We start from the raw sequence: 27,344 nt of genomic DNA on the forward strand, positions 1-27,344 counted from the left end.
GCAGCCTTGATGGGTCTAGTGAGACAAGTGGAAGAACCTGATGGAATATTTGGTCATATTGGACTTTTGAAAGGAGATTCAGTACAAATAACCTTAAGAGACAATGCTGAACCATACAGACATACACTTCGAAGGATTCCTACCCCATTACATCATAAAGTGGAAACTGAGCTAAAGAAAAGGGAGTGGATTGGCATGTTCGAGAACATTTCTGAGCCAACAGCCTGGTGTGTGCCAGTGATACCAGTTATAAAGAAAAATGGGAAAATGTGACTCTGTAGATCTTAAAAGACTAAATGAAGCAGCTGTGAGAGAAAAAAATATATCCTCCAACACTGGAAGACTTCCTCCCCAAAGTGAAAGGGATACCTCGAGCGGATATCTGGCAAATTTCTTTAGCTAAAGCAAGTGCTACATTTATCACACCCTTTGGGAGATTTTGCTTTCAAAGATTACCTTTAGGAATTTCCAGTGCACGTGAAGTTTTCCAAAGAAATATGGCAGAATTGTTAATGAACACAAATGAAGTTACAGTTTTCATGGATGATATTCTGATATATGGATCTTCAACACAACAAAACCCTCAATGAAGTCCTAAGCCTAATCAGTCTTGACTGATGCTAAACAAGGAAAAATGCATTTCCGCCTATCCCAAATTTTGTTTTTGAGACAGACCACAAACAGAGATGGATGGAATCAGTCCTAGCTTTGAGAAAGTAAAAGCTATCTGTGTCATAAACAGATAGCTAAGGGTTAATGTCTCTTCCACCTGAAGCACCTGACCAGAGGACCAATCAGGAAACCGGATTTTTTCAACTTTGGGTGAAGGGAATTTTGTGTCTGAGGTCTTTGTTTGCTGTCTGCCTGCTTTCTCTGAGCTTTGGAGAAGTAGTTCTGTTTTCTAATCTTCTGTTTCTAAGTGTAAGGACAAAGAGATCAGATAGTAAGTTATATGGTTTCTTTTCTTTGGTATTTGCATGAATATAAGTGCTGGAGTGCTTTGATTTGTATTCTTTTTGAATAAGGCTGTTTATTCAATATTTTTTTAAGCAATTGACCCTGTATTTCATCACCTTAATACAGAGAGACCATTTGTATGTATTTTTCTTTCTTTTTATATAAAGCTTTCTTTTAAGACCTGTTGAAGTTTTCTTTACTGGGAAATTTCAGGAAAATTGAGTCTGTACTCACCAGGGAATTGGTGGGAGGAAGAAATCAGGGGGGAGATCTGTGTGTGTGTTGAATTTGCTAGCCTGATTTTGCATTCCCTCTGGGTGAATAGGAAAGTACTTTTTGTTTCCAGGACTGGGAACAGAGAGGGGGAGTCACTCTGTGTAGTTTCACAGAGCTTGTGTCTGTGTATCTCTCCAGGAGCACCTGGAGGCGGGAAGGGAAAAAGGATTATTTCCCTTTGTTGTGAGACTCAAGGGATTTGGGTCTTGGGGTCCCCAGGGAAGGTTTTTCAGGGGGACCAGAGTGCCCCAAAACACTCTAATTTTTTGGGTGGTGGCAGCAAGTACCAGGTCCAAGCTGGTAACTAAGCTTGGAGGTTTTCATGCTAACCCCCATATTTTGGACGCTAAGGTCCAAATCTGGGACTAAGGTTATGACAATCTGGAAATTGGAATGCGCTAATTAATGAACCAGAACTGATATATATACACATACACACACTGAATTAGTAAAGTACCTTGGTCAGTGCCTACAAGACCTTTCTACAGTTAGAAAACCACTGAATGAATTACTGCAGTATATCTACACTGCAACTAAACACCCGTGGCTGGCCCATGTCACCAAACTTAGGCTCATAGAGCTTGGGCTGCATGGCTGTTAAATTGTGATGTCGACATTCAGGCTCAGGCTAGAGATCAGACTCCTGGACCCCATGAGGGGAGAGAATCCCTGAACCCAGGTTCCAGCCCAAGCCCAAATGTCTACACTGCTTAAAACAACCCTGCAGCCTTAGTCAACTGTCAAGGGCCAGACACAGATGTTTAGTTGCAGTGTAGTACATACCCTTAAAATCCAACACATCTTAGCTATGGGGGCCAAATCAAGACATTTTCTTCAAAAAGGTAAAAGGATTGATCTCAATAGCTCCATTTCTCCAGTATTATAATGTGAACAAACCCACAATGGTCAGTGCCTAGGTGGGGCATTGTTGCAACAACATGGCTCTGAGTGGAGGTCAGTTGCATTTTGCTCTCGCACACTTACAGAAGCAGAAAAATGATATGCACAGATTGAAAAAGAGTGCCTGGCAAGTATATGGGCATGTGAGAACTTCTACAGAGATCTGTGTGGACTGATAACAGACAGGAAACAGCTTGTAACCCTCATCAGTGGAAAAGACCTGGATCAAGCACCGCTCAGATGCCAACTATTGCTACAGTTAATGCAATTTAACCCAGTTGAAAATATGTTCCTAGGAAAAATCTGGTGGCAGCAGACACTCTATCAAAGAGCCCAGCATCGCACTCAGCAAACTGTGAGCTTGAAAATGGCATATATGGATGCTATTGATGCATACAGACCAGTGTCCCTATTGGGTTTCTGGGAAGTGGGCGGGCGGAAGCCCACCCACTGCTAAAGGTTCCCCCCCCCCCCCCAGCCTAAGGGGAGGATCTACAGGACCTCAGAACCCAATTGATTTCAGGGGCCAACTAATAAAAGAACAGGGACAGGAGCGCGGTCAAAGGGTCATAAGAAGGGAGCCTAACAGACCAGTGTCAGAAAAGGGACTCTTCCAGCAAAAAAAGCCCAACCTCGACAGCCACTCAACTTCAGAAAGTTCTAAGTTACATATGAGGCGACTGACTCAAGTATTTAAAGGACACTAAGGAAGTGATAAGAGATTATTTTCTGGTGTGTGGACAATTAAGTGAGTCAAATGGATTTGTGATTAAAGGCAATTTGCATCATAATTCCAAACAAATGATTGGGGAAATCCTAAACCTCATTCATGAAGGACATCAAGGATTAATTAAAGGCCATGAATGGAGGGAGGGATAACTCAGCGGTTTGAGCATTGGCCTACTAAACCTAGAGTTGTGAGTTCAATCCTTAAGGGGGCCATTTAGGGATCCTGGGGCAAAAATCTGTCTGGGGATTGGTCCTGCTTTAAGCAGGGGGTTGGACTAGATGACCTCCTAAGGTCCCTTCCAACACCAATATTCTATTTAAAAAAAAAAAAAAAACAAGCCAGCCAGGCATCAGCAAGGACATAAAGAATAAAGTATCTGCACATTAACATTGCAAAACTAACAGACCAACACAATACAAGGAACCTTTAATAACAGCACCTCTACCAGTCAGACCTTGGAAGAGATTCACTGCAGATTTGTGTGAATTCAGAGGACATCATTACCTAGTCATCATGGACTATTTTTCCACATACATAGAAATAGTGTATTTGAAAGACATAATATGCCCCAGTGCTATTGAGAAACTGAAGTCCATTTTTGATCACTCTGGTATTCCAGAACAACTAGTGCTGGACAATGGACCACAATTCACTGCAGTAGAGTTTAAGTCATTCCAAACGAAATATGATTTTGACTATATTACTAGCAGCCGGTGTTACCCAGAAGCAAATGGAGAGGCTGAAAGACCTGTACAGCTGGCTAAGAAAATCTTACAGCAGGAAGAGCCTTTCCTTGCTTTTCTGTGTTACAGATCAACACCAACAGCTGCTACTGGATATAGTTCAGCACAAATCCTGGTGAGAAGACAACTCAGAACTACTATTCCAACTTTGGAAAAGAACCTATTTCCAAAGTGGCCAGGACGAAGAGAGTAGCCAAATTGGATAAAAAGGCTAACGAAGCTTATGAATACTTTTACAACAGATGTCACTCAGAGAACTGCCAGGTCTAGAACCTGGTGACCATGGTCATGTCAAACTGGATGGGGGAAAAGAACGAACAACTCCAGCTGTCATAAAGAAAAAGAATTCAGCACCCAGATCATATGTGATTGAGACCAACACTGGAGACTTCAACAGAAACCATCAACATCTACAGCTTGTTTCTCAGAAAGAACAATCAACAGAGCAAACTACAGATGGCAGATGCAGAAGAAGACTCAAGGATTCCAAACTGACCACAGCCAATCATTGCAAGTAATGGACACCCTTTCACCACTGCCAGAGCCTTTCCTTCAGTGGGGGAAGGGCTCAATCAATAGGGAGGCAGCAGGATGCTACATTGCTAAAAACAGCAGTGTAAATGGGTAGGCATGGCTTGGTTGAGTAGAGAACCATCTAGGGCATGTACTCAGGTATGTACACACACTCTTCAAGAATGTCTTTACTCTGCTCGCCTAAGCCAGGCTTCACCGTTTACACTGTTATTTATACCCATTCTACGGAGACTATGCATGTATACACCCTACACACTGCTAATGGAAGGGTGCAATGTACATGCACCCAAAGTGACATACAGCCCAGATACCGGCATTGCACCTGTTGTTATGGGCAACTGAGTTTAGACAAGGTTTGTTGCTGAATTGCAGAAGCTCTTTGCTCCCAAGAAGCTCACCCTGGCATCATTCCCTATGGAGATAGGCAGAGAGAGCAATGAGTTGGAGTTTTAAAGAGGAACATTAACTGGAAGCCACTTACATTTTCTCCAGGAAAGTGTAGCGAGATGCATTGAATGTCAGTGGGTTTCTAACGATGGCCATGATATCCTCAGCCCAGCTCTGGGAAAAAACAAATGCAAACAGAAGTTAGAGAAATGGCACCAATCAGGACTTGGCATCTGCACGCTGAATGGCGCTGACCTCCCATCCTGTCCTCACAGTCTGGCTACATTGAGGAGCAGTGCACACCCTCCGGTTCCTGCCACTTGCCTAGTCTTGAGCTCCTGTTTCTACACCTGCTTACAGTGGGACCTTGCACTTACCCTCCTATCCTTCTCTTTGTCCACTTTAACTGCAAGAAGGAGAAGGATGAAGTGAACAGCAGCAGCACATCAATTCCCTCCTTGTGCTTGCAGGGGCTCAAGAGCACTGTATCGCCCTCTCTTTTAGAACCGGATTCCTGTCCCTTGCAGCTGGCGAGCTTGTCAGTCATGCTCAAGAAGCATAGATTTAGAATTCCCACCCTCTCTCTTTCTGCTTATACTGCGATTCCTAGATGTCCCTGGTGGTCCATTCCCCTGAGGTCTCGGATACCTTGCCAACATTCTCTTTGTAGGAGACAAAGTTGTGGAACGTGAGATCCACCATATCGGTGCCAGTCACAACAGTCAGAGTCTTCAGCAGGAAGTTGTTGTCTGGGAAATCCAAGTTAAAAACATCTCGGAGCTTCTGGCTCTGCAAAGGGAAACAAGATCTGAATGAAGGGGGATGGGTAAACTGACACCAGGGAAACAAGGCCCAACCCAAACCTTTATCCAAAATTGCATTCAACCTTTATGGAAGCTGGGAAAAGTTTTTAGAAAACTTTTTATATTATTCATTTTCACTGTGGGCCCCTGTATTTCCTGGGTCCAGTGGGAATATGAAGAAGTACTAGAGCAGCCTGGCATTTCTGATCTGACCAAGAGATCTCAGGAGAAACTTTCTTCTTGCAAGATCTCCAGTTAGGGTTGCCAACTTTCTAATCTCAAAAAAATTAACACCTTCGCTCCAGCCCTTCCCCAAGGCCCCACCAGTTCTCTGAGTCCCTGCCCCTGCTAATTTTATCCCCCTCCCTCCATTGCTTGCTCTCCCCCACCCTCACTTGCTCATTTTCACCAAGCTGGGGCAGAGGGTTGCAGTGCACGAGGGCATACAGGCTCTGGGCTAGGGGTGTGAGCTCCAGGGTGGAGCCAGAAATGAGGGGTTCAGGGAGCAGGAGGGGGTTCCGGGCTGGGAAAGGGGGTTGGCGTGTGGGGAGGGTGAGGGGTCCAGCTAGGGATGTGGGCTCTGGAGTAGGGCCATTGACTTCAGTGGGAGCAGAAGCAGGCCCAAAGACTTCTTGCTGCATATGTGTGGCTAAACTTCTAGGATTCAGAGGTGATGTCTAGTGAGTGTATAAGGGAGGCTGAATCTACACTAGTGTAACTTACAAGCTGAGGAAAGTGTAAGTGGTAGTCTCTTAGAATCACTTTCACTCACCTCTGAATTTGGCCCAAGTAAGGTACAATCAGTTGCTCGCATACAAAACAGGAAATGACTGCCTAGGAAGGAGTTCTACAGAAAGGGATCTGGGGGTCATAGTGGACCACAAGCTAAATATGATTCAAAAGTGTAACACTGTTGCAAAAAAAGTGAACATCATTCTGGGATGTATTAGCAGGAGTGTTGTGAGATTTTAAAAATTGGGTTTTATTTAGTCTGGAAAAGAGAAGACTGAGAGGGGAAATTATAACAGTTTTCAAGTACATAAAAGGTTGTTAAAAGGAGGAGGGAGAAGAATTGGTCTTCTTAACCAAAGGTAGGACAAGAAGCAATGGGCTTAAATTGTAGCAAGGTTGGACATTAGGAAAAACTTCCTAACTGTGAGGGTGGTTAAGCACTGGAATAAATTGCCTAGGGACGTTGTGGAAGCTCCATCAGTGGAGATTTTTAAGAACAGGTTAGACAAACACCTGTCAGGGATGGTCTAGATAATACTTAGTCCTGCCATGAGTGCAGGGGACTGGATTAGATGACCTCCCGAGGTCCCTTCCAGTCCTGTGATTCTATGTCTTCACCTCACAGTAAGCCCAAGCTAGCCTACCCTGGTGTGGCTAGCTTTGCAGTGGGGATGCTCCATCCATGCTAAGTGCTACCCATGTAACTGCATCCACACTGGTGCTGTACTAGCCCATGTACTGGGATGAATTTCTGGTGTGCTATCCTATAGTTCTTAGTGATACATTAAACTGGACCATTCTGTTAATTCATTCGCCTGGTGCTCTCTCTTACCTAGCATGGAGCTGCTGTCTGTAGGAAGAACAGGAGAACAATGCTTTAAGTAAATAATTTCCAAGGGGAAATACTTCTCATTACTGCAGACAGCTTTGAAGGCAAAAGCAAACAGCATTTGGCTGCAAGAATTTTTAATGAGAATGTCATTAAGGAATTCAGTCTGCAAACTTTAAAGTGATTTGTAGTGCACCTGACTGAGACTGCTCTTTTTCTCTCTTGTCCACTAATCATAAAAATTCCCCCAAATTATGGGTCTCACTGACATCAGACCTTCTGGCCAACTGGCAGCACAAGAGGTGGTCTTCTTGGACAGCACCTCCATTCAAATGCTGTGGAAGTACAGCAGAAATGAAACAGGCAAACCTGAAGTCAAAAAGCTAGTGCAGAAAAGGGAGAAGATAGATCAGAAAGTACACCCCAGGTTGAGCTGTGGGATAGGATTGGAGGTCTACCAGCACCAGGGCTTGATTATCCTGTATTTTCACCACAAAGTAGGGTGGGCTGCCCACTCAGGCTGAAGCAAAACCCAAGATCAAGGCTATGCCCTCAGCTGTGCTTGCTAGCTCAGGCTTAAAGCACCCTCTTAGCCAGGGTTAGAGGTTTTTGTGCATATGTAAGCAGGGGAATGGTCTCGCTATTGTGGGGAACTTTCCTGGGGTATACACTACCCTGGTAAACAGGCTAGCGAAAAGATCTGAGTCTTCGCTCCCACTCCCTTTATCCAGAGGCCTCCCTAAGATTGAGGGCTCCCTTTCCACTCTCATGTGTGGCAGAGTCCTTGTAACTCCAACAAGGCAGGGCTTAGAATTCCTGGGGCTCAAATCCCCAACCTTGTCGTGGTCACTTAGGTCAAGGTCTTGGGTGTCCCCACTCCTGGGTGCTCTCTCTGCTCTGGATGCTTCCATGACCCAGTGATCATTCCATACAGTTCAAAGCAAATACAATTTATAAACAGCAAGTAATTTTGAAAAAATAAGGAATAATGGGAAAGATTAAAGGAAAACGTCTCCCCGCTCTGTGGGAAGGGGACATCACAAACAGCATCTCTGGAATGTAAGGAAAGTTCACAGTCTGTTCCTCACATGTCCCAGGCCCCTTCTCAGGCCCGGGCTGTGCTACAGCAGCTGGCGGTGGTTGGGGTGTCTCTCTGCACTCGGCCCGCTGCCCAGCTCCCTTGTTGGTCTTTGGAGCTGCTCACTGCACCCCGCTCTGGACTGCTCCAGCTCCAGCTCCAGCCCTAGCTCCACTCTGCCTCAGCACTGCTGCTGCTCTGCCTCCAGCTCCCTGGGCTGCCTCTCTGGCCCCTCTGGCTCTGGTTGCTGCAGCTCTGCTCCCAGCACAGGGCTGCTCTGTGGGCTGCTTCTCTGGTTCTCTCTGGCTGGCGTGACCCTGCTCCCCAGCTCAGCTCAGGCTCCTGCTTTCTCCTTAGCTTGGCCCCACTCTGTCTGTAGTCTGTTCCAGGCAATTTCAGCTCTCATGGAGGATGGAACCTCCTGACTCCCTCATTAGCCTGCCCATCTGTCAATCAGGCTGACCTGGAGCATTGGTCTCTCCCCATTGTTCTTGGGGACTGTCAGTCTCAGGGTCCTGATTTCCCATCGATCCTTCCCCTTTCTTTTGGTACGGGGAGATGGCCAACCAAAAATCCCCACTAAGCTTTACTCGAGTATGGACAGCTAGCAAATGAGGAAATTCACTCTATAGAATAATGATAAATGTGTGGTAGTGCCAATATAAAAACGATGCACTAAAGTTTAACGTTTGTAGAAGTAAACATTTTTCTAGGATGATGTGAAGATGTGACTGGTGACATAAGTTCCTAAATGTTATATGCTTTCAGGTTTATAAACTTATATAAAATTTTACAAAATGTATAAAAAATGTAAATTTAAAAATGTACAGAAAAATCTTAACTTTAAATGAACAAAAAAGTACTGTATTTTTTTACATTGTGTGTGACGTTACTGATATCCTGTGACTGTATAGATCATGCTTGCAACCACTATTATATATTTGCAGCAAATATTGTACAAAGGTTGTTGTGTATGGTGTCTATGGAAAGGTTATGATTTGCTGGGTATGATTATGCTATCTGTATGTGTGATCATTTTTGTAGTTGAAGTTATGAATATTGGCTCTGTATTTGTAGCTCAAAGTGTTTTGATTCTAAGTAGCCTCAGGGCTTGACTACACTTGCGAGTTCCAGCGCATTAAAGGAGCCCAGTGCGCACTAGCTCACTACCCATCCACACTGGCCAGGCACGTAGAGCACTCTGACTCCATGGCTAGAGCGCTGCTGGTACTCCACCTTGGCGAGTAGAATAAAGTTTGATGCGCACCTGTTGGAGTGCCCCAGCATCAGTGTGAACGAGGTATTGCATTACTGCGCTCTGATCAGCCTCCAGAAATGTCCCATAATCCCCTTAAGTCAAATGGCCACTCTTGTCATTGTTTTGGATATGCCCTTTGAAAGCTCCGTTTGACAGCCAGCTGCTTATCTGCTCTGGGATAAAGCAAACCATTACTGTGGAATGCTGTGTGTGAGAGAGAGAGGCAGGGGGGCGGGAGGGTCTGCTGCTGTCTGAACTTACCAGAAAGCATGCTGACATGCTCTCAGCCCCCCAAAAACCCACTCTTTCCCCCCACATACACACAACACACTCCCTGTCACACTCCACCCCACCCCACCCCCATTTGAAAAGCATGTTGCAGCCACTTGCATGCTGGGATAGCTACCACAATGCACTGCTCTCTGTGGCCATTGCAAGAGCTGCTAATGTGGCCAAGCCAGTGCGCTGTCAGTGTGGACAGATTGTAGCGCTTTCCCTACTGCGCTCTACGAAGGCTGGTTTAACTCAACCGCTCTACATCTGCAAGTGTAGCCATACCCTCAGTGACTATTCTCAGTAAGTGCCCAATCAAGAAACACTTAACTGACAATGGACTTTGGGAAATACCAATCTACATCTGAGCTTTCCTGGGAGCGTTCAAACTAACATGTAAACAATGGCATTGGCCTGTAAAGAACTGAGTCATGCATGGACCTTTGACTTGCCCATGTGGCTCCAAACTCTACCTTCCACTGGCAGAGAATATAAAAGGCCCTGAAAACCCCTCCATCTTGTCTTCAATCCTACTTCTTGCCTCTGGAGCGACTGAATGACCCATCCCAGCTGTGGATGTACTCCAGAGACTTGATTTGAACCTGAAGTTTATTCCATTACTGCTACAAGCCTGAACCAAGAACTTTGCCATTACTGTATGTAATTCATTCCATTTAACCAATTCTAGCTCTCATCTATATCTTTTTCCTTTTACGAATAAACCTTTAGATTTTAGATTCTAAAGGATTGGACACAGCATGATTTGTGGGTAAGATCTCATTTGTATATTGGCTGGGGGTTTGGTCCTTTGGGATAAGGAGAACCTTTTTCCTTTTAGTGGGGTATTGGTTTTCATAACCATTCGTTCCCATAAGAAGTGGCACTGATGGTGATACTGGGAAACTGGAGTAGGGTAAAACCGAAGTCCTCTGTGTGTGGCTGGTTTGGTTTGCCTTGGTGTGCAAAGGAACCCCAGCCTTGGGCTGTAACTGCCCTGCTCTAAGCAATTTGTCCAGAATTGACACTCTCAGAAGAGTCCCACCAAAGGCAGCATCATTGCAAGGGAACAAGAGTCCCCTTGCATGTGGAGAGAAGGGGGGGCTAGGGCAACACCCGGGCTATTGGCTGGACTAACTACAGTGAAGTTATATCCTTGTAAAACACATGCAAATCCATGCTCGTATTCTATTTTAAAATTCAAATCCCAGCTCTTCCTCTCCTGTCACTGAGTTTTCTGTTCACATTTGGATTGTAAATGGCCAGATTTCCAAAACAGCTCAGCACTCAGAACTTCTTATGTGCTTGTAAAATGCAATGTACCCCCAAGGGCATGCTATAAATTACAAGGTGTTTATTTTCAGGCATTTTCCATTATATTTTTGGAGAGTTCAATGATAGTTGAGTCTGTGGGAAACATCCACCTTTAGGAAAAGGTAGATACCACCCCAGGACTATAAAACTAGCAGCTGTGTCTACCAAGACCTCTCGTAGGGTGATTCGAACAGCTCACATAACATGAATGCATTTGAAGTGTTTGGAGGGGAGGGGAAAGACTGGAACAAAGACTCTTAAAAAAAAATCACCCACAAGACTTTTATTTTATAACAGAGTAGGAATCTCTCGCACAGTCTTGTAGGTTTATTCTGTGATTTCTGACCAATGCAGAGGAGTATGTGTCTAGCATATGCTTCCCTTTTCGCCTCTGCCTACACAGCAAGCCCCCTGGTATGATCAAATCAGACTTCACTGATCCTTAGGGTTGCCAGGCATGCAGTTTTCGACCAGAATGCCCGATCGAAAAGGGACTCTGGCGGCTCTGGTCAGCAGTGTTGACCAGGCTGTTAAAAGTGTAGTCAGCGGCGCAGCAGGGCTAATGCAGGTTCCTTGCCTCCCCAGGCTCTGCACGGCTCTTGGAAGTGGCTGCCATGTCCTTGTGGCACCTAGGCAGAGTGGCAATCAGGGAAGCTCCGCAGGCTGCCCCTGCCTCCACAGCGCCTCCCCTGCAGCTCCCATTGGCTGGGAACCACAGCCAATGGGAGCTGCAGGGGTGGCACCTGCAGGCACGGGCAGCATGCAAAACCCCTTGGCCCCTCCGCCTAGGAGCTGGACATGCCGGCTGCTTCCAGGAGCTGTGTGGAGCTATGGCAGGCAGGGAGCCTGCCTTAGCCCTGCTGACTGAGAGCCGCCTGAGATAAGCACCACGTGACTGGAGTCTGCACCCTGCACCCCCTACCCCAGCCCTGAGATCCCTCCCAGAGCCTGTACCACCTCTTCACCCCAATCACCTTCCCCAGCCCTGAGCCACCTCCTGCACCCAAACTCCCTCCTGGAGCCCACACTCCACACTCCTTCCCACATTCCAAACCCCTTGGTCCCAGCCCAGACCCCCCTATAATAATAATCATAATAGGAGATATACCAATTTCCTAGCACTGGAAGGGACCTTGAAAAGTCATTGAGTCCAGCCCCCTGCCTTCACTAGCAGGACCAAGTACTGATTTTTGTCCCAGATCCCTAAGTGACCCCCTCAAGGATTGAACTCATAACCCTGAGTTTAGCAGGCCAATGCTCAAACCACTGAGCTATCCCTCCCCCCCTACTTCTATATCCCAAACCTTTCGTCCCCAGCCCCACCCAAGAGCCCACATCCCCAGCTGTAGCCCTCACCCCAAACCCCTACCCCAGCCCAGTGAAAGTGAGTGAGGGTGGGGGAGAGCGAGTGTTGGAGGGAGAGGGGGATGGAATGAGTGGGGGAGGGGGCCTCAGAGAAGGGGCAGGGCCTCAGGGAAGAGGTGTTCAGTTTTGTGTGATTAGAAAGTTGGCAACCCTACTGATCCTCATTACAAAAGGCTTCATGTCATATGATTTTAGTCTTGAATTTAACTTCATCCTACAGACCTGCTGGCTGTTGTCCAAATTATGTCCCACATACTACACCATGAAACTGAGACAATAGAGAAATTGTGGTTTATGTTGAAGAAGTTTCCTGTATTTGTTAGAAGCTGTCTCCTCCTCCCCTTCCTTTTCTGTTATTTGGTATTGCTTATCATGCAGGTAGGTCCCTTTGTTGCTCACAGTGGAGTCTTGACAGTCTGAAAGCTGCCATCTAGAACTGCTACCTTTGAGTTTGTTCTGCTAGACAAACTCATCACATTCAGTACTGGCAATATCTTGATACGGTCATCTCATCCTGACATAACCATGTTTGCGGCTTTTTATCCTCAAAGCACTTTATAAACATTAACTAAGAAAGCCTCACAACACTCCATAAAATTAATTGTTATCCCCATTTCACAGATAGGGAAATTGAGGCATGGAAAGGCTTTAAATAGGGAAGAAGGATGGTCTTTTGGTTAAGGCTCTGGACTGGCTTTAACTCCCAGCCACAGATTCACATATGACCTTGGACAAGTCACATACTCTCTGTGTGCCTCCATTTCTTATCTGTTAAATGGGAATGACCTTACTTAGGGGGGTATGGGGGATAAATTCAATCACATTTGTGAGGTGCTCAGATACTGTGGTGAAGGAGGCCATGTGGCTGCCATACATAAAGATTGCTTGCACCAGCCCACAGAGTCAGAGCTGCAGACAGAACTCATGAATTCTAGCTCCCAGTCTAAAGCTCAGACCACTCTCCCTTATTATATCATGACACTTTCCACCTGTCATGCTGCAATTTCACAACACAATCAGACACGGTGCCATTGTACATGAGATTGCCACAGGGCCGCTTGGTGCGGGGCAAGTGGGGCAATTTGCCCCAGGCCCTGGGCCCCGCAGAGGCCTCGCGAGCTGCTCCGGGTTTTCGGCAGCACTTTCACAGCAGGCCCTTCACTCATTCCGGGTCTTTGGCGGCAGGTCCTTCAGTGCAGCGGAAAATTCAGAGCGAGTGAAGGACCCGCCGTTGAAGTGCTGCTGATGCCTGGGAGCACCATCCGGAGAGTACAAGCACTGCATGCGGCGGGGAAAAAAAAGCTGCGATCGGTGGCACTTAGGTTGCTTTACCGCCACTGCTTCATTCTTCGGCTGCATTCAGCAGCGGGTCCTTCCCTCCGAGAGGGACCCACTGCTGAATTGCCACAGAAGACCTGGCCCTGTCCCAGGTCTCCTGAATCCTCTAGGCAGCCATGGATTTCCATGTAAAAACAGGAATGATATCATTAAAAAGCAGAAGTATCAGTCCTATAATTCATGCCCCAGCCAAAATGGGACAATAGAAATGTACTTTATAAACCAGCAACCCAGTGATTCAGCTTTAGTCTCAGCTCTCCCCTCTTTTCCCACTCCCTTGATTTCCCTAATAGCCTCACCTGAACAAACCAAAGTCAGAAGCCAAGGAAACAAACTCTCCTATGCAAATATAGGCAAAGACCCATGCTGACTGCTAGAGTTGGAGAGAAAGCAGCCTTTCCTCACCCTCAAACACAATGCCAACATCGAAAAGCTTTGGCAACTGAATGGTAGTCAGCTTTTACTCCAGTGCTATATGCTGGCAACATGATGGAGTTGTTATAAGGCAGCAGCTCCACAATATGGCAGCGAGTATGATTGCTGAACATGTCTAAGGAAAATCTAAGCCCAATAGTAAGATGTAACGCTTACTTTCTTATTAGCCCTGCCCTATCCCTACACATCAGGACAAGGCTTACTGCTGAGCATTCTCTAATTCTCACGACTGTGAGGGCCGTTCTGCTGATGTGCATGGAGGGCTCTACAGCTCCCAGTTCTCACAAGATTTAAGACCCCATCACTCTGAGCAGCACAGGTAGCTACCAAGGAGTTGAGGGAGAGGAGTTATCCAGGTGAAGTTCCCTCAGGTCTTGATGTTGTCCATGAGAAAATCACTTGGACCATGTGGGAATTGGGAACACAGTGGGACACAGAAGCATGGGGCACACCTTCCTGATGTCTGGCTGAACTAGAATTCATGTATTTTAATGGAGGATTCCGCACTCATTGCCCCTAGTCATTTTTGCCATTTTAGTATAAAATTTAATTCCTAAATAAAACTAAACATTACAGGAGTGGGGGCCAGACAGCTCCATGCCCCAGGGTGCCAGACAGGCACCCCTACCAAGCACTGAGCCTTTCCCTCCCTGCCTCTTCCCCATGTATCTGTAAATCACAGAACTGTGGGACTGGAAGGGACCTTGTCAGGTCATCTAGACCAGTCCCCTGCACTGAGGCAGGACTAAGTATCATCTAGACCATCCCTGACAGGTATTTGTCTAACTTGTTCTTAAATACCTATGACAGAGATTCCACAGTTTCCCTAAGTAATTAGTTCCAGTTCTTAACTACCCGTACTGTTAAAAATTATTTTCCTAAGGTCTAACCTAAATCTCTCATTCAGCAATTTAAGCCCACATGAATTTACAGGCAATGGACCCATGCTTGCTTCTCACCCTTTCCCATATAGAAGTGCCGGTGAAGCCCAGTGTGGTAGCACTCTTGTTTCCAAGCCTGAAAATGACAGGCGGTTCAAGTCCTAGGCCAAGGCTTGTGCTCATATGCAACGTAGCACTAGGACTGTTAGGATATGGCACTCTTCATCCGAGATGTTTGGTTACCTGCATAAGAAGTGCGATACTGGTTCCACAGTCACTGCTTTGCTAGTTTCTAATCCATTGGTTAGAGAGAGCTCTGTGTAGTGCTCTGAGATACCTTCAGGGCAGTATGAAAGATACTATCTATGCAGACATGTGGCACATGCTCCAGCAAGGGCTCGGCTTTGAACAGAAAAGGGCCACAGACTCACCTTGGGGATTTTGGCAAATTTTCCTACTCGGGTGTCTCGGATGCTGGTTATATCCAAAAATTCCATTTCCTGCAAAAGAATAAAAACAAGGAGAAGGCTGGCACTTGGAGGAGGAAGGGGAAGGACAGCAAGAGAGGGAAGGGTTAGAAAGGGAATGGCAGGGCTCTCTGGTGGCTCCCACTCACAGCCCTGCATTGGGGTCAGTGTGGAGCTGCACTTCCAGAGCAGGAACAATGGCACAACTCCCAGCCACACAGAGACAGCACCTGCTGGCACCCTGTGTAACCCGGCTGCTCCCCTGGTCAGTGCAGAGGAACAGTAATAAGTGGCTCCACCTCCTTCCTTTTTGGGGTGGAGGTTCGGGCAGGGAACAGTTTCTGGGGCAACAGAGCACGAGGGCTGCAATTCCATCAAGCTCCTGCTCTGAGGGAGAGCACCTTGCACACCCACCAAAGGGCATGCCACAAACTTGCCCTAAGAAGGAGGAAGGCAAGAGGCTATAGCAGGGGTGGATTGCTGTTCAGTAAAGCCCAGTTAATCAGACAGGGTGGTATCTCTGAAGTGAAAATAGGGACTCTGCACAGAGTCCTGGAAACATCTGGCAGGATGTGCAATGCTTAGTGAGCACTCAGGAGGGAAGACACAGCACCTAACTCACTGAACAAGCACTCAGTTTGGGCCAAGTCTGCTCACACTTGTGGAAACATCTAGTTCACAAAGGCAGACTCAAAGGTTTAAAACAATAATTAACATAGCTCCTCCCCTAATAACATGACATCCTGCTCCCATATGGGTGCCCTCAAGGCCTGTCAGGGCCAAGCAGTTACCACTGGACCTGGGATCAGCAATATGGTGTGTGTGCAGGGCAAATGAATCAGCTACCAGCCCAGCCACAGAAAGTAGTGTGACAGTCCACCCCAGTTCCTCACCTGTTACCCATGTCATCAGTCTGCCTACTGCCCCCACCGGTGTCATTCTGCTAATCACTCATGTCACCCACATAATCTAGTGGGGTCAGCCTGTTCTGTGGCTGCATCCGCCCACTCGTTGCCATGGCCACACTCTCCAGACTGGCCAACCCATGGCCCATGCCAACCCATACTGCCAGCAGCCTGCCTATCAGCTACACCCAGCAGCCGTTGTCAGCTCACACAACACCCAGAGACTCTCTCAGAGTGGGAAAGATGCCAGACAAATGCTTCTCCTAGGATATAAAGCAGGCAAATGTGCCTTGTGGCTCTCAGATTTGCTTACAGTTTGTACTAGATGCTAATCAACTAGTACTGCATTTCCCAGTAAAATTAGGCACTTGAGCTGTGTCTCCACCCACAGCAGCAGGCCTGCTTCCCACAGCTCCACTATTCCAGTACCAGGCCTGCTGCTCACACCCTTCCACAGACTCAGCATCCTTTGCCCAAATAGCAGCAGGCCTTGTCTCCAGCTCTGAACACCTCGCATCAGTTACGTACCCTGCACATCTGCTATTTTAGGGAGAAGGGACGGGGCGGTCACAGTGTCTGTGGTTTACAAAAATTGGTGTCTCCTGATTTTTGTAAGTCTGTTCCAGAGCTGCCCACTTGTTCCGCTGTGCTGCAGGAGGAAGCAGACACCCTATAGCAGGGGTGGCCCACCTGTGGCTCTGGAGCCGCATGCAGCTCTTCAGAGATTAATATGGGGCTCCTTGCATAGGCACTGACTCTGAGGCTGGAGTTACAGATGCCAACTTTCCAATGTGCTCTGGGGTGCTCACTGCTCAACCCCCTGCTCTGCCCCAGGTCCTGCCACCACTCCACCCCTTCTCCAAGGCCCCTGCCCCTTCCCCCGAGCCTGCCATGCCCTTGCTCCTCCCCCCACTCCACCAGAGCCTCCTGTGCACTGCAAAACAGCTGATTGCAGTGCGCGGGAGGCATGGGAGGCCCTGATTGGCAGGGCTGACGATGGGCGGGAGGCGCTGGTGGCTGGAGGAGCTGGGTGGGGGGAATGACCAACGCTGCTGACATATGACTGTGGCTTTTTGGCAATGTTCATTGGTAAATTCTGGCTCCTTCTTGGGCTCAGGTTGGCCACCCCTGCCCTATAGCATTCCCTATAGCTCCACTCCTGCAACCAGGATGAGTAGATCTAGAGTGCCCTCAAGCAGAATGTCAAATGTTTCAGGAGGAGACACACAGCAGAAGGGACTGCAGACATTTCAGGGGAATATAACGGCATAAGATGCTGCTGCTAACAGCTCCTTATCTCACATGACTGCTGTGCCGACAAGCATTATTGTGGCACCGTTGTGAGGGAGTTCACCATGCTGGAGCCCCAGCTGGCACTGGCAATCACTGTTATGAGGAAACCATCACAGTGAAGATGTCACTAATAGTACCCAAATTGTCCCAGCTATTGTTATTGCTAATGTTATTGCTGCTGTCTCTTTATCTGCAATGCGTCAGTATGTGGGTCATGAGAAGGAAGTGAAGCTGAACCACAGGGGACTAGAAAGCGGAAGCATGTAGGCCCAGCCTCCCACCTGCCATCTCCCAGCACACTCTGCCTCTTAGGGAATTGGATTTTTTCTCCTTACCCACTGCATCTCCCCTGCTAAGGTGCTGGAACTAGGGGTGCTGCCTCACACATGGGCTTGAAGTGGTTTCCATTATATGCAGGGTTTACAGTTTGGTTCAATAGTTCTTAGCACCCCTACTATACAAACTGTTCCAGTATCCCTGCTCCTCTCCGCTCCTCGCTCCAGCTATGGGAGAGTCTTCATGCTCCAGTCTGCCTCTCCCTTGCTGGGTATGTCTACATCTGAGCTGGGAGGTGTGATTCCCAGCTTGTGTGGATGTACCTGCACTAGCTCTGCTTAAGCAAGCACATTAAAAATAGCGATGTGTCAAGGGCAGCAGAGGTGGCTGCTTGGGCTAGCCACCCAAGTACATACCCACAGATCCAAGCGGTTATGTACTTGGGTGGCTAGCATGAGTCACTTACCATGCTACCCTGGCTACATTGCTATTTTTAGCAAGCTAGCGCAAGCACATCTATGCAAGCTGGGAATCACACCGCCCAGCTCAAATGTAGATATACAACTGTGTGTTCCAGTTTAGCACTGGAGGAACCAATATCTCCCTCTCGAACTGAGGTGTGCTGTCTTCCATCTTCCTTCCTTCCTCCCTTTTTTCAGCTCATGCCTGGATAAATGTCATACATAGCTCTTGGAAGCATCAGCACATGACTTAGCTACAAGCATAGTCCATACATGTTTCAGGCATGTAATAGTTGTAGCTTTTGGCCTAGTAGGCCGTGCACAGGGCTCTCACTCAAGAGTCCTGAGTTGTAGCCCCAGCTCTGCCATTTACTCATTCTGGACAATTCACTCAGCCTGTCTGGTAAATGGGGATATTAATGCTTACTCACGTTTGTAAAGTGCTATGAGATGCAAGGAACTAACGAGCTATACAGCGCAAACAAAACCTGTGACAAAAAAGCAAGCACTCATTTCCCATCAACACCTGCAGCCTAGTTCCTCTGATTCCCTGCTTTATCCTGGAATTGCCGAGGAAATTGCTGCAGGAGCACCTGCCACAGAACAAGTGGCAGTCCACAGGCCCTTGTGTGGTGCTTTCTTCTAAGACGGGATGTGTTCTGTGGTTAGCTGCCTGGCTGCTGACCAAGCCTCCTTGCTCTGGGTACTTTTACAAATTCCAATTCAGAGACACAGCTGGAAAGCTCAGCACTTACCTTATTCTGATATGTCCAATATAAGTAAAAGCCCTTTGGATCTACCCGGAGAATCACAGGCGAAGCATTCGTTGTGTCCTGACAAAACCAGGAGAAAGAAGGTTTAAAGCTTTGGAGAATCTGTAAGGGAACGTAGTTTCCCCTGCAGCCCAGACTTGGTGAATCACCTTCAACTATTCTGTGGTCTGTGTAAAATGGCTAATTGGTTTGAGTTCAGCTCCAGCAAGCGAGAGCCAAGGGTTATGGAAGCTATACTAACATATACTGCTGCTACCCCAATGGTGAGTCCCACCTCCAGATCAATGCTGAGCCAAGGCACATTGGCAGCAAAGTATGAAGGAAGGATATGTTGCCACTGTGTCCTGTACCTCCGCTATGAGTATCCAAGGGACTTAAATCTCCAGGGTTGGCACCTTCTGTGAGAACTAAACACTGCAATAACCATCTGTCTGTCATGCTCTCCCTCTCATCGTTCCACTCCCTCCTTTCACTGCCACTTTGTCTCCTGTTCTGCAATAGGTAGAAAGATCATGTGGATACACATACCTACCCATGTCCCCATAGTTCTCAGTTAGTTCCCTGAGCTCACTGCTAGGAGCTGGAAGAGCATTCTGGACATTGACATGCAAATGAGGATCCCACCGGCCACATTTCTAGATTTCCCACACTCTCCCACCAAATCAAGCTTTTTAAAACCAAGCAGCGTCTTCAGTGTAGAAGAGCCCAGAAGGACCTCCTTCCTTCCTGTCCACATGAGGAACAGATCTATGCTAGCTACAACTGGGTTCAAAGTTTATTCAATCACCCAATGTTGTGAGATCTTAGACGTTGCACGAATTATCATGAACTCCTGCTGAGAACTGGCACAAACCATGGTCATACCTGCCTCTATCTCCTTTTCTTAACAGGATAGGCTCCTCCCTTTTGGCTATAGGTCCACATGAAGAAAAAAACAGACTGAGCACACACATCCTAAAACACATGCATCAAGGTTGGTCTGTGAGAGACTGCAGGAGGGAGTGAATTCCAGAGATGAGGATCTTCCATCAGAATGTCCTGCTGCCCATGCCCTGGAGTTCAACCCCAGGGACAGAGAGCAAGGGCTGTCTTGTGGAACACAACTGTTGTGATGTGGCATAGCAGGTGAGATGGATGTGGGAACCCAGACCATTCAGAGCTTTGTAGATAATAAAATCCTTCACTTGCTCTTGGGGGTGGATTGGAAGCCAGAGCAGAGCATGGATTATATAAGGTTTGTGATTATAAATTACAAGTATGTTTCAATTAATTTCATCTCACACCCCAAACCTATAGTACTTTCTTTGCAAAAATTCATCACTTTAAAGAAGAAGAAACCCCAAATCCCAAAATGTCTGGAAATGAACAGTTAGGGGAGCCAGGCTGTTCTCCTTTGTGGAATAATCCTTTCTCATTCACCATAATTTCCCTTGACTTATACTGCCTCACCCACCTTAACTTTGCCCCCTATATGCAGAGATATGCAAAAATCAAAACCTCACTTGGGGTGAATTTCTGGCCCTACTGAAATCAAGAGCAAAACTCTCATTGACTCTAAGGGGGCCAGAATTTCACCTTAGAAATCCTATTTCCTGTTCAAGGGATCCATTTCTAATAATCACTTAGGGATCAATTGAGAAGTTACTTTCTGTAAGGGACAGCTTGTAGCTTTGCTGCCCTGCAACAGCCCTGGGACATAATTGTGACGTAGACAGTCACAGTTTGGTTTCTGGTTTTCCATTGCTCCAGGGAGAAAGTAAGTTGTTCCATCCCTTTACTTGGCACAGCTTACTTTCCACTCTGTGCTGGCTCAGTTGCACTGGCTGCTGCTTTTTATGGATGGAGTTAAGGCCCTGCACACTCCAAGCCCCAACACGTGGCTTCATGAAGGCTATTTAATCCATGCACTGTGGTCTGTGATGGGAGTAGCCCACACAGAGGCTTTATGACCTCTTACTTCTGTGCCTTGGATCACAATGTACTGAAGTGAATGAAGCTACTTGTGTGAACTTGCCAAAGACAGTAAGGATTGTACATTCAGGATGCTTATAATTTGTTCTCACTAGAATAAATAATAAATAAATAAAGTAGAAGTATGTTTAAAACTGAATCTGGCCATATTTAGAACATAAGAACAGCCATACTTTGCCAGATGAAAGGTCCATCTAGCCGAGTATCCTGTTTTCTGACAGCAGCCAAGGTCAGGTGCCTCAGAGGGAATGATCAGAACAGGTAATCATCAAGTGATCCATCCCGTCGCCCTTTCCCAACTTCTGGCAAACAGAGACTAGGGACATCATCCCTGCCCATCCTCGCTAATAGCCATCGATGGACCTCTCCTCCATGAACTTATCTAGTTCTTTTTTAAACCCTGTTATAGTCTTGGCCTTCACAACATCCTCTGGCAAAGAGTTCCACAGAGTGACAGTGTGTTGTGTGAAGAAATATTTTGTTTGTTTTAAACCTGCTGCCTATTAATTTCATTTGGTGACCCCTAGTTCTTGTGTTATGAGAAATAGTAAATAACACTTCCTTATTTACATTATCCACATCAGTCATGGTTTTATAGATGTCAATCATATCCCCCTTAGTCGTCTCTTCCAAACTGAAACGTCCTTGTCTTATTAATCTTTCCTCATGCAGAAGCCGTTCCATACCCCTAATCATTTTTGTTGCTCTTATCAGAACCTTTTCCAATTCCAATATATCTTTTTTGAGATGGGGTGACCACATGTGCACGCAGTATTCAAGATGTGGGTGTACCATAGGTTTATATAGAAGCAATATGCTATTTTCTCTCTTATTATCTATCCCTTTCTTGATGATTCCCAACATTCTGCTAGCTTTTTTGGCTGCCACTGCACATTGAGCGGATGTTTTCAGAGAACTATCCTTAATGACTCAAGACCTCTTTCTTGAGTGGCAACAGCTAATTTAGACCCCATCATTTTATATGTATAGTTGGGATTATGTTTTCCAGTGCGCATTACTTTGCATTTATAAACATTGAATTTCATCTGCCATTTTGTTGCCCAGTCACCCAGTTTTGTGAGATCCTTTTGTAGCTCTTCGCAGTCTGCCTGGCACTTAAATATCTTTAGTAATTTTGTATCATCTGCAAATTTTGAAACCTCATTGTTTACCCCTTTTTCCAGATCATTTATGAATATGTTGATTAGTACTGGTCCCAGTACAGATCGCTGGGGGACACCACTATTTACCTCTCTCCATTCTGAAAAATGACCATTTATTCCTACCCTTAATTTCCTATCTTTTAACTAGTTACCGTTCCATGAGAGGACCTTCCCTCTTATCCCATGACAGCTTACTTTGCTTAAGAGCCTTTGGTGAGGGACCTTGTCAAAGGCTTTCTGAAAATCTAGGTACACTATATTCACTGGAACCCCTTTGTCCACATGCTTGTTGACCCCTTCAAATAATTTTAGTGGGTTGGTGAGGCATGATTTCCCTTTACAAAAAACATGTTGACTCTGCCCCCAATAAATTATGCTCATCTATGTGTCTGACAATTTTGTTCTTTACCATACTTTCAGCCAGTTTGCCAGGTACTGAAGTCAGGCTTACCAGCCTATAATTGCCAGGATCACCTCTGGAGCCCTTTTTAAAAATTGGCGTCACATTAGCTATCCTCCAATCATTTGGTACAGAAGCTAATTTAAATGATAAGTTACACACTAGAGTTAGTAGTTCTGCAATTTCACATTTGAATTCCTTCAGAATTCTTGGGTGAATACCATCTGGTCCTGGTGACTTATTACTGTTTAGTTTATCAATTTGTTCCAAAACCTCCTCTAATGACACCTCAATCTGGGACAGTTTCTCATATTTGTCACCTAAAGAGAATGACTCAGGTGTAGGAATCTCCCTCACACCCTCAGCCATGAAGACTGATGCAAAGAATTCATTTAGCTTCTCCACTATGGCCTTATTGTCCTTGAGTGCTCCTGAAGCATCTAAATCGCCCAGTGGCCCCACTGGTTGTTTAGCAGGCTTCTTGCTTCTGATGTACTTAAAATATTTTTTGCTATTAGTTTTTGAGTCTTTGTCTAGCTGTTCTTCAAATTCTTTTTTGGCCTTCCTAATTATATTTTTACACTTCATTTGCCAAAGTTTATGCTCCTTTCTATTTTCCTTACTAGGATTTAACTTGCATTTTTTAAAGGATGCCTTTTTGCCTCTCACTGCTTCTTTTAGCTTGTTATTTAGCCATGGTGGGACTTTTTTGGTTCCCTTACTATGTTTTTTAATTTGGGGTATACATTATAGTGTCTTTTAAAAGTTTCCATGCGGCTTGCAGGAATATCACTTTTGGCGCTGTACCTTTTAATTTCCGTGTAACTAGCTTCCTTATTTTTGTGTAGTCCCCCTCTCTGAAATTCATTGCTACAGTGTTGGGCTGCTGTGGTGTTTTTCCTGCTCCAGGGATGTTAAATTTAATAATATTATGGTTACTGTTACCAGGTAGACCAGTTATATTCACTTCTTGGACCAGATCCTGTGTTCCACTTAGGACTAAATCAAGAATTGTCTCTCCTCTTGTGGGTGTCAGGACTAGCTGCTCCAAGAGGCAGTCATTTAAGTTGTCAAGAAACTTTATCTCTGCATCCCATTCTGAGGTGACATCTACCCAGTCAATATGGGGATAGTTGAAATCCCCCATTATTATTGAGATTTTTTTATTTTTATAGACTCTCTAATCTCCCTGAGCATTTCACAGTCACTATCACCATCCAGGGTCAGGTGGTTGGTAATATATCCCAACTGCTATATTTACATCTGTTTGTCCCACTTAAGAGATGGCGAAACATATTCTGCATTAGCTGAGGCTTTGGAGCAGTCTTCAAGGTGGCTATAATGATTAGGTATCATCTATATTACAGTAGCATCCAGACTCTCTACTCTGGATGGCACCTCCTTTGAACTGGGTGCTGTACAAACACAGAGTAAAGATGATCTCTCCCCCTAAAAGTTTCAATCTAATTAAATAAAAGACATTAAAATAAGTCAGTCTAGAGGAGGACGTCCTCCGTTAGAGGTAGAGTTCCAATTCCTGGGCCAGTTGAAGGTGCTAAAGGCCCGATAGGCCATTGCTGCTCCCTGGGAATCCAAAAGCAGTGATGGTTCCAGTACGACTCCAAGACTGCAAAGGGAACACCTCCTTGCTGGATGAAGCAGACATAATATCCTTCATTTCATCAAAATGTTTCCCCCTGCCCGCCAACAGCACCTAATCTGGATACCGTTTAAAGCAGCTAGCTTTTGTCAGGATCCTAATCTGGTCAGGTGCTGAGAAAGCAAAGGGATCCCAAAATCCAGTTTAATGAGAGGGAAAAGGAGAGTCGAGTCTTGCCAGTGCACTGACAACACTGCAGCCTAAGATATCTCACCATTTCCCTTTGCAGCACCCCTCCCTCCCACACACATACATGTGGGACAGGAAGCATGACAAGATGGAGAAATATGAATGGAATAACCAAATCCTAATTAAGGATATGTTTTGCTGGAAAGCCATGCTGTCGACTACCTAAGGACTAAGGCCATCATTTTCAGCAGTGGACAGTGTTTTTTTGGGGAGACCAGCGGGCTCAGTTCTTAGATGATCAGTTTGAGACATCTTGGATTTTAGAGGTGCTGAGCACCTAGTATTTCCAAGGGAAGGCCTTTAAAAATCAGATTCTAATTCTCTTAAGGTGGGCACCCAAAAACAGGGACAGAAAATTGGTGTCCACTTGAAAATGCCAGCTTTAGACTATGCCTGTTTGGCCAACATTGTTCTCAGAAACAAAATACTAAGGAAGCCACGTTAGAACCCTGCTAGCAGCAATCATGATTGAAGACAGATATATCTGTGTTCCACTCAGCTCTGGACTCCTTCACTTATTTTCTACAGCAAATTATACAAGTCAGGAGGCGCATCTGCCCATGTTGCTGAGCTACCAGTGTCATTTTGACCTGTATTAGCACCATCCATTTCTGCTATCTGCATGCTACATCACCTGCTGGCTTGATCACTGCTAGATTGTCATTGCAGATCATTGATTACTGCATGTCCCAGTCGCCTCCTTCATCCCATACTGCTTCTACAAAGAAGGCCTTTTGTCTTCAAACTAGATCTGCATCCACTTGAGCAGCTCACCATCACCCACTACGTAGCCACTTATGTACCTTTAAAATGTGTCTCTTTTGTCATACTCTGTAAAAGCTTCCCCCAGATCCAGGCAAACTATCATATATTCATAGCTCCCCTGGTCTATTGACTCTTACCTCTAGTGATGAGTAAATCTTAAAAGGCACAGAGATCTGGCTCTAAAATAAAGACATGGACAGCTGCCCCATATCCCTGCCTGGGGCAATGCTGGAGGCCTTCCTGGGAGACAATGAGCACGGATTCTTAGACTCAGAGGAATATTTAGCAAATGAATTTCTTCCTTCACTCCTGTTCCAAACCCCTTCCCCCAGACTGTCATGGGTACTCAATGAATATCTCAAGCCAGTCACTTTGCAAACACAAGAAGATGGATGAGCGAGCAGCTCTTCACAGTCCTCAGCTAAAAACCAACCAAAGCAGGCCCTTGAGCCCAATCCAGAATGGTGGGAAAATAAGCCTGTACCTGAGCCCCCTTCCTAACACTGGTGAAAGCGTGGACTAAGCAGCCACTGAGCTCCTATATCCCATGCAAGTTCTGTAGCTCACAGACTAACCACATCTTCCCTGTTTGTGAACAAGGCTGGGAGAGAAGGAAACAGCTCACTGCCACACCCTCCAGCAATGGGACCAGAAGGGGAAGCAACTCCTGATTTGATTTTTTCCCCTCCCTTTGCAAAACTGGGGAGCCCTTCTGCTTGAGACTCATACCCTGGACAACCTCGTTGGAGATCTCTGAGTGCAGGGAGTGACCCTGTCGGCACAGGGACACCTGCAGCACCAAGGACACGTTTCCTTTGTCTTAGGGAGGACGAGGGGAGCTGCACTGACTTTCCATCTTTCCCTAGGCTGACCCATGGGACAGAAGGGGGGCCCTGATCATGCCACCAGAGATCTCCTTCATGGACCTAGGACACAGCTGTCTGTGCCCATGGGGGTCAGAGTGCACTGCCATGACCTCCCCCACACACACAGGCACAATCACCCACCCCCCGTATCCATACACACATGCACTCACTCAGCATCCCCCTCATCCACCCATCCCTCTCCATGCATCAGGTGCTCACACATACAGCAGACATACATTTTCCCATTGCCCCTTCCTACTTTCTCACATACAGGCTGCCCACACACACATGCACACGAGCAGGCACTCCCAGCCCTCCAGCAGGACTTCGGCCTCCTCCGTGCCCCCAGCACATGCAGTGAAAGCCCAGGTACTCACATCATCCCACTTGATGAAGCGCTCGCCCTTGGATAGATACTCCTTTACCTTGGGGGACGTCAGGATGGGTGTGAGTATCGACATTCTGTCCCACGGATCTGCCCCTCAGCCAACAGGGCAGCTGCAGGGCTCGCTCTTTCTTGGCCCCCCTCTTCTTGATCTCTGCCTCTCACATCATGTTCTCTGCCACCACTGCCCTAGGCATCAGGCACCAAACAACCTCTTATATGCCAGGGAAACTTAGGGACGACCAGCACAGACAAGCAAACAGCCACTCATCTGCATTGTAAATCAGCAGTTCTCCAAACAAGCAGGTGGGTCCCAGCACAGGGAGAAGAAGTTGAAGCTTATGCAAGAGGAAAGCCTGGGATTGGCTGAGAGAAACACACACATGCACCCACTCTAGGAGAGATCTACTCCTAAGAACTCTGCACTACTGAAGTGTAACGTTCAGCAGACACTTCCGGACAGAACTTCCTTAATTTTTTTTCTTTAGAACAAGTGCAGTCTCTGCCAGTGAACCACCCAGTTGTTTATCAATTTCAACAGACACCAGCACAAGAGCACCAGTGAGCCTGGCCACATGTGATCAGCCCCCTCAACACTATGGAACCAACTACCTGAGATGTATTTATTTTACAGTGCATGTTCTACCTATATGGTTCTCATCAATGGAGCATCTGAACACTTCAAATCTTTAATGGAATTATCCTCACAATATCCCTGTGAGGTAAAGAAATATTACACCCATTTCACAGAAGGAGGAACTTGAGACAGGGTACATTTAATGACTTGCCAATGTCGTACAGGAAATCTGTGGTTGAACCAGGAATTAAACTCATCTGAGTCCTTAGGAAGACCATTATTCACTAGGTCATCCTTCCCAGTTCAGGTTACCTCACTTTCAAGCAGGGATAAGTACCACTGGTGCAAATCCCAACTTTCTTT

General features: G+C 46.3%; 1 protein-coding gene across 7 annotated transcripts in view; it reads right to left on the reverse strand.

The window, feature by feature from the left end:
* PLCB2 (phospholipase C beta 2) overlaps positions 1–26,862 on the reverse strand; it is a 70,870-nt gene extending 44,008 nt beyond the window's left edge. For 3 of the 7 annotated variants that reach the window (XM_030559455.1, XM_030559456.1, XM_030559452.1), the window contains exons 1-5: positions 26,397–26,862; positions 18,988–19,065; positions 15,262–15,330; positions 5,176–5,316; positions 4,622–4,701 (exon numbers count right to left, since the gene is read on the reverse strand). In XM_030559455.1, coding sequence (XP_030415315.1) covers positions 4,622–4,701; positions 5,176–5,316; positions 15,262–15,330; positions 18,988–19,065; positions 26,397–26,480 — 452 coding nt within the window. In that variant the 5' untranslated portion in view covers positions 26,481–26,862. Of the gene's footprint in view, positions 1–4,621; positions 4,702–4,904; positions 5,149–5,175; positions 5,317–15,261; positions 15,331–16,190; positions 16,273–18,987; positions 19,066–26,396 lie in introns of those variants that run through there. The other 4 variants (XM_030559454.1, XM_030559453.1, XM_030559457.1 and 1 more) reach the window with 4 other exon arrangements.
* Between the last annotated feature and the right edge of the window lie 482 nt (positions 26,863–27,344).

This window comes from Gopherus evgoodei, chromosome 4 (assembly GCF_007399415.2).
Source record: "Gopherus evgoodei ecotype Sinaloan lineage chromosome 4, rGopEvg1_v1.p, whole genome shotgun sequence".
In the NCBI taxonomy this organism is placed as follows: domain Eukaryota; kingdom Metazoa; phylum Chordata; order Testudines; family Testudinidae; genus Gopherus; species Gopherus evgoodei.